This window comes from Anas platyrhynchos, chromosome 4 (assembly GCF_047663525.1).
Source record: "Anas platyrhynchos isolate ZD024472 breed Pekin duck chromosome 4, IASCAAS_PekinDuck_T2T, whole genome shotgun sequence".
Taxonomy (NCBI): Eukaryota; Metazoa; Chordata; class Aves; order Anseriformes; family Anatidae; genus Anas; species Anas platyrhynchos.
In genome coordinates this window covers 37,663,144-37,679,893 of record NC_092590.1, presented here as the reverse complement: position 1 = coordinate 37,679,893, position 16,750 = coordinate 37,663,144, and the positions used below count along the sequence as shown (strand labels likewise).

At 34.6% G+C, this 16,750-nt stretch overlaps 1 protein-coding gene across 7 annotated transcripts in view; it reads right to left on the bottom strand.

Moving 5' to 3' along the window:
* The window catches only part of TTC29 (tetratricopeptide repeat domain 29), a 126,312-nt gene that overhangs the window by 73,256 nt on the left and 36,306 nt on the right, over positions 1-16,750 (bottom strand). For all 7 annotated transcript variants that reach the window (XR_011809078.1, XR_011809079.1, XM_072037405.1 and 4 more), the window contains 2 exons: positions 2,984-3,196; positions 2,001-2,086 (listed from right to left, as the gene is read on the bottom strand). Coding sequence is in view for 5 of the 7 variants with exons in the window: in XM_072037405.1 (XP_071893506.1) it covers positions 2,001-2,086; positions 2,984-3,196 (299 nt within the window). In the remaining 2 variants the exon portion in view is untranslated. The remainder of the gene's footprint in view (positions 1-2,000; positions 2,087-2,983; positions 3,197-16,750) is intronic.

Here is a 16,750-nt window from a genome sequence, read left to right as displayed (position 1 = left end):
TTATTTATATTGCAAAATATTAATATTTTCATTACAGGTAAAATACCATTGCATACTCTAATAAAATTTATCTATTTATGTTTTGTACTCCAGAGAATTTTCTTCCCTTTTAATTAAAGCGCATATTGCTTTCCATACCTGTCAACTGTTTTTGTAAGGATAAAAACAATAGGCCCAACCTTTTATGTATACACTTTAAATTAACAGTAGTACATTACAAAATTCAAGGTTCCATAATATTCCTTAAAATAAATATGCAAATAAATTCTGTATGTAAAAAAAAAAAAAAAGAGGAACTTCCAAATTCCTATAACTTTTTGGCAGGGGACATGGGGGAGCAATGTTGGGAAAGGAGTAGCTATAAAATTTAAGGAAAATGGACCCTGAGGAAACAATGTCAGGACATCTAATATTTTTGAAACTTTCAAGGGTAGTTAGATCCCTTTTATAGCATAGAGACTGTGCAGTCTTGTTCATTAATGAATTTATACTGGGAAGAAGAGATCAAATGTGCACAACGGCTTTGTTTAGCATATTTATTTGTCTTACTGCTCTTCATCATCCACGCAACTTATTCTGACTCTCAGAAACTTAACAAGAAAAGTTGATCAGGTAAAAATACCTTCATACTTGTTGGTCAAAAAACAACGCAGATGAAACTCAGCACAAAAACAACTCTATCCTAATCTGTCATACTGTATTGCTTGGGATCAAGTATCTTCCCTTTTATTGCTGTTACAACCCTTAGATACAATTTCATAAAATTTTATGCAGACTTCTCTTTCTGAGATATTTTCATGTTCAGCTACAGACTTGGTCTGAAAGTGATGTGAGAGCAGATTCTCCGGCTTCTTTGACTAGAAATTCACTATCTACAACATAAACATTCTACTTTCCAGAATTCATTTGATTTAGAAGAAAAGGCTATCAACTTTGAAGAATTATATATAAAGATGGTCAGAAACTTTTGGAAAAAATCATATCACAATCATTAAAAGTATATAAGGGCATATTTCAAGAGAAATCTAGAACCCACCCTACTCAGCAGAAGCCAAGTAAGCAATCCTTAAACTCACACTCAATTCACTCTATTACTTCTACTGGTCTCCTTCTGAGAAGGATATACAACCACACACACAAAAAAATGCTCTCTATGAAACATGCTCATTTATAAAATACTGAATCACTGCACAGTTAAAGAAAGAAACAAAAAATTGTCCAGCTGATTAATTGCAATAATCATGGATAAAACATTCAGACAAATACATTTTCCCACATTTTTAAGTGGGTCACTGAAAACTGAGACCTCTCTGATGACTGGCACAGACAAGTCAAGTTGATGCTTATCTTTCTTCTCTCACTGACCTAAGATGAACTACAAGAACCCTCCTTCCAGAGCTGTCACATGCAGAATTCTCACTGTTTGAATTATCGTGTATGGGAGGCTCACGGGAAACACGTGAACAGGAACTTGAAATCACGCCTCAGCAGAAGAGATTCCATCAGCACTACAGCTTTTCACACCAAAAGTAATTCATATTTGTTCTACATAATCTGAAAAGCTATACGTGTGGATTGACATAGTTTTAATTGTTGCTCACAAATGTGCTGTACCAAAATACATTCAACTTTTTTTTTTTGTGTGTGTGTGTGTGTGGGGGGAGGGGTTGTTTTTAATAAAATCATAGCTAAATTAAACTAGGCACAATTATTTTATGTGTGTAAGAATACTGGAAAGAAAAGCTAGTTACATGTAACTTGAGTTGTCGATTTGTATTATTTCTACAGAACCACGCCTGGAAACATAAACTTTGTTCTGGAACTCACTGGAACCAAAGTTGCTTAAGCCATTTGGATGTCTGTCTGCAGAACTAGATACAGCTGTAAAAGGTCTGTGAGGCAAACCTCTCCACACCTTTTCTGCTATATAAAACTCCTACGATGCCAAGGAGGCAGTGAAAAGCATTGGGAAAATTAAAGCAACTTTAAAATAAACTTACTGATAATGCTGTCTTTTCTTCTCCAGCAAAATGATACGCCCAACTTAAGCAATATGCAGCCTCTCCTTCCATCTTTTTATCACCTCCTGAAGAATAGATTGAAGTTACAGTCACCAGTGCAGTCTTAGCAAAATTTCATTAGCACAGACAGGTCTTGCGGTTTATTAAACAAGATGTAGATATTGACATACTATAGCATTTTTTTCCTTTCCCTTACCTTTGCCATTTATATCTTTTTATCCGTCCAAAACAGAGCTGCTTCTATATAGATAATTAAAAACACAGGCCATGGATTTAAACAAAGTTCAATAAGAAAGTTCTACAAAATCAGAGAAAATATCTTTCAGTAAGTAATAAAAGTAAAGTAGTATCTTTCAGTAAGTAATGCAGAACAGTCAATTTAATGTGTTGTTCTCTGATTGTGAACTGTTTAATAATATAAAATAGAATAATAAAAATTTTCCCTTCAGAACATGGGCATCTATTAAAAAATAATTTGTAAGCAAAGCCTGTAGAAATTAACATCTAAAAACATCTTTTGACAACTAAGTAGTAGTAAACTATCTAAAAAGTCTGGAAGATGGTGTTTATTTGCAAGTAATAACTAACTATGTAAAATGAAAAGGCAGACACCCAGCAGATAATATCACTCAAATATTGCCAAATCAACAGTGACTAGATAACAAAAAAACCCTCAACTTCCATCAGTGACTTAATGTCTGATTATGGATTCGCTGTTTAATACCATAATATTTTCCCATAATATCGGGTTTTTGGAATTCCTTTTAGGAATCTAAACCATTCTTTGTCGTCAGCAAGGTCTTTCTGATTTAGTGAGATCTGGAAGCGTAATGATAGCAATTGCCTTTGACTTTCAAAGGAAATAATCACTCAGTTGAACACCTGACACTTCCTACTTCAATCTTGGGAAAATCATGGCATGCACATCAAATAGAGGCACGTGAAAGTTATTCTACACCTACCTGCTTTTGTCATTATGAAAGCTTTTCTTAGCATTTTGATGGCCTGTTCTTGTTCCTTGTTTTCTAGCATTTTGTCTGCTAGTAATGTATAAATTCTCCAAAGGTGCTCACATGCCAGTGAATTGTAAGTACGGCCTGCCTCATCCTTCCATGTTGAGCCCTCTGTTAATTGATAAAATGCTTCATAATGCTCAGCAGCCTTCATGACATGACCTGAAAAATGTGATTCATAATTACAATCAGTGTAATCAACATTTTGAAAAGTTATTAGTGTATAATTATTTTTTATCACTAGAAAGTAAATTGCATCCCAATCATTTCACTGATATTTCAGAAATCTTCAATGTCTAACTATATCTAAGGTGCTGGAACATACTGCCAAATTTCAGCTACCAGTAATATTGCAATTTAAACTTTTCACATTTTAAATTAGTTTTTCTTTATAGATGTTGAACGTCTATGATCCCAAGGGTATTAAGACAGAATTTTCTAGAAAATACATCCATTACAGATTCATGAAGACAGCCTTTGTGGATCTCAAATGAAAAAAAAAAAATCACATGTATGCATAAGCCATCACAGCTCAATCTGTTCCTCAAGTTTCCTTTTCCATAATGAAAACCTGTTGCAATGTGGAAAACAGAGGTATCAAAACTGTGGAAAAGAACCTTTATTTAAATAAATGAATTGATGAAAGACAAAGAAAAACAAATCCTTTATTCAAGGATTATTAGTAGACCAACTCTGGTGAGTCTATGCTGTAAGATTACTGGAAGGGCATGAACCATTAGCACATTAAGTGTTGAGCCTGGAGTAACACACTTTAAGGTCTTCAAATGTAAGCTACTCAAACATCTTTAAGGCGAAAGAAAAAGTTTAATTCACTTGAACATGCAATTAATTCCTCCCTCCCTTGCTAGCTTCAGCTAGATTTTTACATGTAGTCTAGGAAATATCCAGGCTTTCCAGACAGTGGAAATTCAAAGCCCCTTGAAAGAACATGTTTTTTTCTTATACGTAAGGAAACAAGGTTAGAGGAAAACTATTAGAAAGCAGGTAGGTTAAGATCATTAGCATACAAAACACATTCTGGACACAGTACCCTGTTTTACTAAGGATGTTCTATAGCACGGGAGAATTGCGAAGGTAACCCTTCTTTCACCAGTTTTTGTGTCAGAGAGAGAGATGGAGGAGTTACATCCCATGGATAATCAATATATCAATTATTATTTCTATTAAAAGCTGAAGCAGGCAATTAACTAAGTTTGTTTAGATGTGCTTGCAGCTAACGTCTCCTCTGAAACATGATCCATAAAAAATGGATACTGTTTTGAAAGCTTTTTACAGTGCTTGCATTCAAGTTACAAAAAGAACTGGTAAAGAATTGAGAGCCAAGGATGGAAGAAGGATCCTGTTTTCTATTTGTACAAAAGGAAGGGAGAGAAGTTCAGAGAACGGCCTGCTTTAAGCACTGTAAAGCAAAACAAGGCTAATCCCCCAGGCCTCCAGCCAACCCAACAGTGCCCAAGAGTGAAGTGCCAGCTGTGAGGGAGGACATCCTACAGCTTGCCTTACTTGGTTCTGCCACAGCAGAGGACACGTTTTGAAGAGATGGCCCAAGATATTGGAAAAAGTCTTACTGCCACAGTAGGTACAAGACCCCATGAACTGACAGGAAAACATGTATATATTTTTTCCAAAATATCATGTACTTGACACAACACCAAACAAACAGAAATGCAAAGTGAAATTATCATGACCAAACCCAGTTTAGTTTAAGGATTGAGTGCTGGTAGATGGAACAAGAAATGGAGATGCAGATGTGCTAAACCCAGATCACTTTCCATTCTAAAGAGAATTCCAAATTTTATTTGGGTTTCTGCCTATCCAGATAACTTCTTAGGGGAAGTCCAACTCAGAAATCAACAGAATTGCAGTTACCCAAGTTGCTAAATACAGACCTTAGATACTAATTGAAGAAACTGGTATTGGCTTTCTAACAAAGAATGGGAAGGTAAGTTCAACAAGTTGATCTAGCATTCTATCCACTTGGATACTCACAAGAATAGTGTCCTCCTTGGAATTCTCCCCAAAGTCTACAAACCAACAAACTGTCTCTTCCAAAGGATATAGCCATGCATTTATGTGCTCTAGTTTTACCACACCTGTAAAGGATTTTCTAGAATAAAAGAGTTTAATTCATGTATAACTCAAAAACTTCTAGTAAGAATGGGAAACAGTAAACAAATGAATGGTATCACCTGGACACATAATTTGAAACCGAACAGGAGTATCTGAGTTTGTCCTAAGACACTTAAATATAATCTTTTAGATAGACATTCATGTTAACTACATGTGCATCCCTCAGAACTATTGTTTAGATTGTCAGAACGATCAGACATGCTAATTCCTATCCATGCTCCCTCACTTGCAACATCCCCTTGAGAAAAGTTTGTCAGTTTGGAAACTGAGCTCATATATTCCATGTACCCCATAGTTCTTAAGAGTTGGCCTAACCATAAGAGCTTTGAGCTGGCATCCTTTTTGCCAGATCTCAATGAAAACTCTTTAGAGGACAATCCATCTACATCAAGCTTCAAAACACAGAAGTAGTATATTCTTTTTTTGTAGCACTCAAATGGAATTAAATTAAAATACTTCATTAACTACCCATAAAGACTGTGAAAAAAACCCCAATGCATTTACATCACAAAAATGCCAAAAAGATGATGAAAAGAAAAAAAAAAAAAAAGCTACTTTTAAAAATATTTGCTAAAACAAGGGAGGGATGGAATTCCTGACCTGAAAGCCCTTATATAAATAGAAATTTGCTGACTGAAGACTCTTTCAAGAAATACTAGCAATTTTACTAGCAATTTGCAACCTGCAGACCTCTCAAATTTGTGGAGGGTGAAACATTTTAAATATCGAAATTCATTTCTCCATCAAAATCACCTGAAATCCCTTTTTCTCATTGGCAAATGACATACCATACTATTTACTTAATCAATAATATTTATGTGAACCTCAAATGCTTGTGGAAAGATAATGTCTTCAGGGGGATGGCAGGTTTATTTACTCTGATGAGTTGGTTCAGTTGGAATTGCTCTGGCCAGCACATTCTGATTTTTAAACTCTTAACTATTGTAACTGTTAGGCACAGGCAGAGGTGGATGCTTACTAAACATTTTGAAAAGCATTTCTGAGAATAAGAAAAAATAATCTGAGCAGTGACAACATAGAGTTTTAAATGACTTCTGTCGTCAATTAAAAAAAAAGCATAAAGAAAAATTAGAAGAAAAACAATGAGTAGGAAAATAATTTGAAATAGTTTGTAGAATTATATCCTTTGTATCTGTAAGAATTCAAAGAGAACATCCAAAATTGCTTCTAGGAAATCCATATTTGAAAATTCTACTTGCAAAATTTGACAGAAAGGAGTATAACTATTTTCAGTTAACAAAATTAACAGCAATTACTTATTTATTCTTCCCACTGCCACACAGAAATTAGCTCAGTGCATACTAAATGGAAGAGGTATCAAAGATTCTCAAGATCCAGCTTTATAAAAGCAATCATAAAGCAGAAATGAAGCTCCTACAACATATACACCATCACTAGTAAAGTGTTATAGTTCAATGGAACTCAGGGCATAACAAAAGAAACCCTATCTGAAATAGTTTAATCATATATGGGAGGTAAACACTGTCATAATATAATTTTGGGATAAAGAATCAATTTTAAACAATTATATCAAAATGATATAATTGACAAAGACATGACTCAGCCAGTAACGTATCAAATTTTGGCAACGATGCTCATCTTCACAGCAACTATGTATGTATGAACAAAGATTTGTGCTAAGGCTTTCATTGAACTTAGTTGCTTATAAGTCAAAAAATAGATTTATTCATTCAAACAAAAGAACTCAATGTAATTTCATAAATACTGAAGAGAAACATTTTCATATCATCTGAAACTTCTTTTATAATTCCTCTTCCAAAAACCTACTCCAAAGTATACATTTGTTATATCAAAATAGATATTTTCAGGAAATTTCAACCAAAATGGTGACTTCTATTTTGCCTTTTTTTTTTTTTTTTGAGTAGAAAGATTGACTAGATATTAACACAAATGGGTTTAAATGTGAAGCTGCCATAAAAGCAGGCACATAAATGTAATTCTCCCAGCCGCTATTTTGATGCACATTTTTGATTCCATGAATATTTTATGAAATGGCCCAAACTAAAGCCATATAACATTCCTGCATTACTGATGCTTGCGCCCGTAAGCTACAAACATTAGAGGCATGATTGAGTGCATTAAAATGAACTCATTCAGCAGTGCATTGATTACTTGAAGGAGGGAAGAAAAAAAAAAAAAAAGAGTTACTCCCACTTAAGAAAACAGCACACAAACCTGAAGTTTTCAGTACAGAAATTAAAGATAGCAGATTTGAATAATACGGTATTGAATAAATAAATTCAGTGCAAAACTGTCTAGAGTTCTTTATACACAATTCTGACATTAATTAGGTGAGATGTTAATTAGGTCCACAGATCGCTTCCAGTAGTGAACAGGTAATTTAAAATGTCACAATCTGCAAAATGCAGTGACTGACCTGTTCTAGCTCCATGCCTCAGCAGTACTGAGAGCACCTAATGATTTCCTTTTCTACCAGCTTGTACATTTACCAATGAAAATAATGCCACAGAAACAATTGCATAAAAAAGTGACAGGCCTGTTAGGTACATTTCTTCAGCAGCACTGGTATATGCAGAAAGCACATTTAATTTTAAATTGTAAACATTTGTTGAGGACTTTAGAAAACATTCCACTTCAGCTTAAAACAACAACCAAAAGGAACAATAAAGCTTTACATATATATTGCAGCATATTTTAGTCTAGAAGTAGGATATCTTTTGTAATCATTTCTTTCAACCATACCGTGTGGACATAAACTCTGCTTGAAGCAACAGATAATGGTAGAAAAAAAAAAAAGGAAAAAAATGTTATTACCATTTAAGAAGATACATGTTTACATTTCATTTTAACTGCTTGAACTATTTGTATTGTTTTTATTTCTGACATTCAGTTATGATAACTATGCTAGCACTATTCAGGCTGGAATTGTTAAAAATCTTGCAGTTTCCAATGTGAGCCACTATCTACAGAGTTTATAAGTCTTCAACACGCACTGGACGGTCAAACAAAAATCTCATGATAACCAGAAAAGCAAGTTCTCATTCAGTAAGTAGCTGAACCACCCTGGACTCCTGAGGTCAAGTTAACTGTACGTAAGTCACTGGAACTGATCTTAGATGCAAACCCCAAGTTTATGCAGCAATCTGCAACAGCAAGACAAAATTATGAAAAAGATTTAGGATAAAACTTTTCTCTTCCATAGTCCTGCAAGGTCCCTCTAAAACACAACTGATCATCAGATATAAATCAAGGAGAGCACTGTCAAGATAAACAGTTATTGTCATCTACTATACAGGAGTTGACAACATTGTTTAGAAAGATGCCACAGAGATTTTTAGCAAAATGACATAGGCAGTTAATAAGAACACTGTAACAAACATGCTTGTTCATCATAGCATATCCTGACCGATTTCCCACTTTGACAACACACCAGTAGCATAACTCTACTTATATAGAGTATAATATACTCCCCAAAGTATATATAAGAGGCTCTAGGTCAACTGAAAGCTTGCCAGAGCAGTAGAAATCTTGAAGATCAAAAGAAAGGAGATAGGAGGAAAGCTGAGCACCACACAGCCTGGGATATGGCATTGGTGTACTGAGACTGCAATGCAAGAAGATGGTATTTTATGCTCACTTGCCTGGGCCAAGAACTGCCGGGCTAATCCTTGGTATTGCAATGTAAAAATAAATAAATATATATTTTTTAATATATATATATATAATTTCTGTTGACACTAGTTAAGCAACTATCTGTTGTCCAAAAGGAAAATAAAATCACGGGAATCCAGTGAGAGCTAGATCACTATGTACAGTGATACTGTATGTATCACTCTAACAGGTCCATGTCCTTCTTATTCTGGTGGTCCCAGAGCTAAACACCTTACTCCAGGTGGGATCTTACAAGAGCAGAGTAGAGACAATCCCTTATTGTACTGTATTACAGCATATCATCAATGTAAGATATTAAAAATGCTTTAAAAAGATGTTGTTTAAAGAATTTTTTAAGGGACACCTCATAAACATACCACCACTTCTGGTGCCTGCTTGCCTGTCTGTCCCTAATCCCTTCCACTGGTTCTGCTACAAAGGCTGTAGACAAGGAAGGGATTCCCATGTGCTGAAACGACAGCTGCTTTGTGGATAGTTTTCTGTGGACCAGCAAGAGGAAAAACTGGATTAACAGAAGTGCACATTAACAGATCAAGAACTGTTGTGAAAAAACTTCTTGTTCTTAAAAGAAAGCATGGCAAGTACAGGAGGAACAGGCACTGGTGCAGAGGAGCCCAGAACAAATATCCTTCTCTTGCCTTTTTCCAGTTACTACACCGAATTAGAGAATTTTGTACCCTCAACATTCTTGGTTAGCTCCAGGCTTTCTTAAATTGCCTCTGGCTCTACATAAACCTTTCTAATATTCTCACTAGGAGACATACTGCTACTTCTCAAAACCTATTGCCACAACTCACAGTAAGCCTACAAAGAAAATCTGGTGTCATTACACAATTTCTCCTGAAAATGTATGTGCACACAGCTTGCATGTACTTCACAGAGTGGGACAAAACTGACAACATACGGACACACATGGAAGGTGATAATAAATCAAAGAGTGATTTTACACTAAATGTAACTCTTAAACGATTCCAGAAGTTAGAAACACATCTATAAATACTTACTATCCAAACCACATTATTTTACTTTTTTCCCTTTGCTTTAGACTTACTTAGGAAAGAATAATGCTTTGGGGATTTTCACAGAAGTTAAGGTCTGCGATGAAATCTAGCATCTCTGAAGACTTTGCAACAGTAATTGTACGTACTGTTCCAAGACCAGTGCCCAAATACAGGGGAAAAAAAAGAAGAAAAAAAGAGAACAGGTCATATATGAGAATTCTACTAACTCTTCTGTTACACATCCATGTTCAAAGGAACCAACATTGCAAATTTTGTTATACAATTAAAATTCCTTTAACTTTTTAGGTTAACATATTCTATGAAAGCAGCATTTGTCAAATGTCTTCTTCTGACTTGTTTGATTGTACATAAACAAATACTATTTGATATAAATCAACTGTAATCTAGAGGAGAACTTTGCAGACACAGTGCTGAACAGCAGCTGAGTACTGTTCAGTGTACCCCTTTTAAGAGAATTCTTGCTTCCTGGTAACATTCAAGACTTCGTTTTCATACTTGCAAAGCATCAACAGAGTGCTTCCTACCTACAGAGGCTATATAAAATGCAAAATAAATTCAGAAAGCTCACAGTTTAGGGCTACAGCCTCTGATTACGAGCAGGCCTGCATTCAGTGAGATGTTTCACAAATATTTCAGTGTTCATATGCAGGTACCAAATGCAGAGAGAGAGGTTAAAATGCAATGATGAACAGTGAAATATGACAAGTTTTGCGGTTTTATTCTTCAGGACTTTTTTTTTTAAAAAAAAAAAAAAAAAAAAGGGTTGATATAACCAAATGAAAACAAGTTATATCATTATTTATATATCCAAAAAGGATATATGATCATTATCTTTTAAATACAGAAGGTGGCCCTGAAGCAGATTAGTTTCGTTTGAAATTGTATTTTTGCTAACTCACATCAAATGCTTAGCTCAGTTTAAATAATTTTTTTAGTGATTAGATTTTATTCAGATTCTACCCCTACTCCACTTACTTTCCACAACATCAAGTTATAAACTTAATATGAGATGTAATGCTCCTGCACCAGAGCTGTTGTGCAGATAATCTACTTCATAAGGATGCTTGGAGCACCAAGGTTGGACTAATGACCTCCTGAGGTCCCTTTCCACTTGATTTATATGATTCTCTGAAGAGTAAGATATATTTTTATTAATAGTTCCATAATGTTTGTTTTACATATGAATTCTACACATTACTGATAATGGCTGTGGAAACGCAGTCCCATTGACAATAGCTTTACTCCAATCAATTCTCAGTTCTACAGAGAAGGCACCTCTGGAAATAGCATCTCCTCTATCAATTACTAAAGGGAAACACTCCTTCAGGAAAGTTTATCTAATATGATGACAACTGCAGATTCAGCTGCAGTATTCCAAGACCTTGCAAAGCTTTGAAGAAAAAAAAGTAAAAAAAAAAAAAAAAAAGTTAGTGAGTGGGCAGCTTTGAATGAAGCTTCATCTCAGAACTACTCATTAAGCAGTAAATAATTAAAATACCTGGAAAAGACAGGTAAAATACAAGCAGAAATGTCAGTAATAGACATGAAAGAGAAGAATTAAAAAAGCAAAGAAATAATTCATTTGAAGTTTTAATAAAGTTTCATTTGCAGTCTTGTTTAAAGATATATCAGACTTTAGGGATGTAACCTAATTACATTTTTATCCTAAGTTCTATTCAAAGACCTTGGACTTTGAATCTTTAACACAGATCAAACATAGTATAATTTACTCATGGCTATCAATACTTTAAAAAGATCTCTTCATTAGATGCCATAGTCTTATGAACATGCACATAAAGCAAACAGGACAACATTTGATACAACAAACTTTAATAAAGGACACAATTCTTATTGATATGTATACATAAACAATTAATGAGTGCTACAAGTTATATTCAAGTGCACATAAAATGTTTTTTCTAAAATATTTCTGATAGGATAGCTTTCAATTTTCAATGTAAACAACAGTAATATTTTCTTCAGTAATTTTAGGAACTATTTGAATTGAGCTTTACAATCACCAAATACCTAAAAAAAAACAAAACAGTATTCTTTTTTTTGCATACGTGATAGAATTTCTATGGAAAACACAAATTACACAGATTAGAATTAGCACTATTGCAGTGCTATGAATATTTTGAAAAGCTTTTCATTACAAAGAATACAGACTTGTCCCTGGGTGTTATATTAAAACAGAAAGATTCTCCATTTGAAGAATGAGCATAGGGACATGGTAGTGTTGGTGAAAGGATTTAGCAAACCTGATTTTCTTTTCCTAATGCAAAGAATATTATTACGCACAAGGAAGTGGTAATAAACATTGATTTAAATCAACTGATGGAGAAGCATGAAGACATTTTCACGGTATTAATTTTCAGAAGTGAAAATAAGAACCCTGCAGAAGTCTTGTTGAGTTTTGTTACTCAAAACATCTTCATTGGCTACCAACACTTCTTAAAAAATAAAAATTATTTGAAGAATATTTTTTGATCAATTCAACAGGCCCTTTCTGCTTTCACATTGCGTTTTTATAAGCTTTTTTCAGACTTTCTTTAGAGTATACTAATTTGAACTGAAAACACACAATTTCTGTAACTTCAACTTAAAACAGTACCTGCCAATTCAATACTAGTAACAACCGTGTAATAATAAGATGTCATTTATCTGGGAACTACATTCTGTACTTGCATGAGGATGAGCTCAATTATTTAATAAGCCTTTTAAATCTGTCCTTCCCAAGAATCTATCTGGATTTATGGCTGCTTCTGTCAGCCACTGACTGACAGAGAAAAGCATTGTATCTGAAGACTTGATCTCCTAGTAATTTTCTACTTAAAGCATTTAAATTATTTACTTATATTTATTTATACATTTATTTTTATTTTTTTCCTAGCTAACTCATGCATTCAATTCTTAAGCAATCAGAAAAAAATATAACTGCTTTATGAAATAGTGCAAATGCAGAATAATAGAAGTTACAGTCAGTTTATATAATGAAAAGTAAATATTAAAAGCATTTAAAAAGGTCAAAATGGACATGCAGAACTCTATTTCCATTAAGGAAACACTTCTTTCTAAAGTTCCCTAATGCAGAGACTCTTTTTAAGTGGTTCTACATAAGCTCAAAGATAAATTTTAGCAATGGGTATATGCAGCCAAAGGTACAGGATTTGGAAACCTGTGAATAAATTCTCAAATCTGAGCTATTTGTAAAGTCCTTTTTCTGAAAAAGTTGGTTGGGATCAATCTTAGAAATTAGCAATCTGGGATACGCAACTGGAGTGGGGGATATCATGTCAGATCAATGGTATTTGGTTACTTCTGGTTGTGTTTTGTTATATAAGAAGAACTAAAAGTACAGATAATCATGCTATGCGACTTCTACAGAACAATCACTAGAAAACGACATTTTTACTTAGTCTACAAAGGAAAAAAGTCTATGTGATAATCCTGTCCCCCAAGTGGATTAGGAGTGAACTTCACCTTCATTTGTTAAGAATTGGTAAGAAGTCCACAGCAGTCAACAGCACATCCACATAAATCTTTCAGTTTATCACAGCACACACTGAATCCAACCAAGTGCAGGTATTACAGAAGCAAAAAGGAAGCGGGTATTGTATAAACACAGAACAAAAAGTTGGTTCCAGCCTCAAAGGATATACAGTCTAAATCAGTAGACCTAACATTCACCTTATTTAGACCACTGTCATGTTTTGACCAGCACTCAGGCTTCCTATAATACTAATTTAAAGAAGTACATTGACATTTGTATCTTTAAATCCCTTTACTCTTTTTGGTCAAAACTCTGAGACACCCCAATATAAAGACAAAGAAAGAAGAAAGGAAATAATGAGACTAATCTCTTCTCAAAGATCACAAATTTATTTGGCCTTCCTTACAAAGAAGCATCTCACAGATGCAAGGATAGATTAAACCAAAAATGCCTTTATTAGCTGAGCTCCTGCTTTGACTTTTGATTCTGAAAAAGAAACATGATCCATTTTAGGTTTCCCTCCTCCACTGGCAGACCTGCACTTGTGAATACAACAGTAAGGACCTCTAGATACTGGCTATACACCCTATGGTGGAAACATATCATTAAATACACAGGTTGGCTAGTTTATCAAATGCAGCAATATTGTTTGTTATCAGTAACACTTCTGCACCCCGTGTAGTGAAGAAATTTATCACTTCATAAATGTTGTCCCACTTGTTTATTTTATTTACCAGCCATGTCTAATTTTGCAATCGGACAGTAAAGGTGCACTTTTCGTTTCTACATTATACAGCACAATGAGGATTTGCTGTTTAAACAGACTTGGCAGACCTGCAATACAATGCAATACAATTGCAATACAATGCAATGCAATGCAATACAATGCAAGACAATGGTATACAGTTATCTTAATGTAGAAGGGGCATGTGGGCCACCCATCCCCTGGGTGAATTTTATTCTGGATATCCTTAGGAATCTCCTAGCAAAAGACACTACATGATAACATAATTAAAACAAATTCACAAAAATTACTCAAAAAAGCATGAGAATTTTCAGAAGCAACTTTAGGTTTTGCCTTTATACATTTTTCTTTTTTTTAGTACTTCACTTAGCAACATTAGCATTTTTATTTTTTATTTTTAAAATCTAAATATAAATTATTTCTGCCTGAAGGCAAACCAGTTGGGGAAATTCTGCTTAAATGGGCATATTTCCTCTGCATAGATACTCATGAACATATGCTGAGTTTCCCTCAATTATTTATACATTACGTTTTTTAATTGAAAAGCACTTGCCATAAACAATTAAAAACACAAAATCAACAATTACTTAGCAATGGATTAAATAGGGCCTGCTAAGAACAAGAAACTGTCAGTTTAGTTATTTTATGTTCCAAAGCAAAAATATGCCAGGAACTAACTTCAATTTGTTGTTTACCAAATAAACTCAGTAATTAATAGTTAAACTTCAAAAGCTTGAATCAAATGTCCATTAAACTCAAAAGGAATCTTTCCACCAACTTTTGCAATGCCCTGATTAAAACCTTTAGTTTCAACAGTATGGTAAAATGACAGGTAGAATCCTAATCCTTGATCTTAATCCAGATCTTGAAAGTCTGTAAGAACCCTGCTTTTTTTACACAACAAATTAATTATTTTATCAATTCCCTTGTGTTCAGTAGGCCTTTCCACCAGAAAAGTCTCTAACAAATCCAAATATATAAAATAGGCTGTATTTGTTAGATGCAATTCATTTTTTATTTTTTTTTTGGGGTGGGGGGTGGGGTGTGTGTGTGTGGGGGGGGGGGAAGGTGTGGGTGCAGGGGGAGATGAGAAATGCTCAGCTCTAGCATAGCATTGCCCTGACTGAAAACCAACAGGAACTTAACATTGCTTACAATTAAGGCAGAAATGGATCAAGACTGAACACTTAAAAAAAAACTCTATTAATTTGCAGAACACAACAGGTTTGTTTTTTTTTTTTAAATGTCTAAATATATTTCAGAAAGGACTAAGGAGACCCTGATCAGGAATTCTTTAAGATTTGGAATCTAAGAGCATATAAAGAAAGATGAAATAGATTAGCTAATAGATTAGAAAGATAATATAGATTAGCTGAATGCCATAGCTAACAGTTTTGCATGCTGTACCTTTCTCTTACTTGTTCTGCCTGCCTTTAGTGTTTCCGGTCTGTTAGCATTTCAGAAAAAGTATTACCTACACTTTTGTTGATCCTTAGGTGCTAGCAGAAAACAAACACGATGACTAAGCCACCACTGCATTGAGATTAATGGCATAATTTTCACACATCTCGCAGTTCTCGTACCAGGGGATATACAGTTTCTGGCATGGCACTGATTTACACTTGGAATTTGTTGGGGGAAGTTTTATTCATTTGTTGGAGGAAGTTTTATTCATCAGACTCTACTGTGAAACTTACATGCTTTTTCAGATCTAGTTACTTAAATGTACCCAGAAACATCTCCAAGCACTGCAGCCAACAGGTATGGAAAAGTGCAGCTGTTCCAGTAAACTCCTTGAAAACAGTGTGGCTGCATGAAAACTGTCTATTAGGAAGTACTTGCAAAGCTCCTAACTGCCAAACTCTATGCCCATAAATAATTGCAAGGGAGGGAACTGCAAATTAGCAGAAACTAACAGCAAGTGTGGGACTACTAGCATCACTTTAGCACTATCCTGCACTCCTGTGTCCACCGACATCCCTGGATGCTCTTTGGTTTACTAATACAGGAACCAAACCATGGCCTGTGAATATCTACCTTCATTGCTAATGCCTGAAAGGTAACTGTTGAGATCCTTGCATCATTTGAGGGTGGGAGGATAGATACTCATAATAAGATCATAGTGATGATGTTTTCTTTGCTTCCTCCAGAGTTCTTGATGTCACTCCACCTGCTCCACTTTCCCACAGGCAGCATACCACCAACTGAACTTTTTGTAGGGGTTTGCCTTAAAGGAAGAGTGCTCATGCACCTGTACTAGAAGAACACCATCAGATATGTTCATTAGTTACCTTTAAGCTTGTCTCACAAAGGCAGAATTGCTTGACATTAAGAGTGAAATTTTGGTATCTGGACTACTGGCTTTAAGGCACTGGCTACATAGATATATATATATGTACATACCTATACACCTATATACACATGTATATACAAACACTTGCAATGGCCATGATGGTTGCTTTCAGAACAAGCACACCCTCAGATGTCTGTTTTTATTTTTTATTTTTTGAACATATAGACACATTCCATCTGATCCTGTTACAACCTACATGTATTTGAAGTAAACAGCTCTTATAAGCACAAATTCTTTGTACTCTGGTTCCTTTTTTTTTTTTTTTTTTTTTTACTCA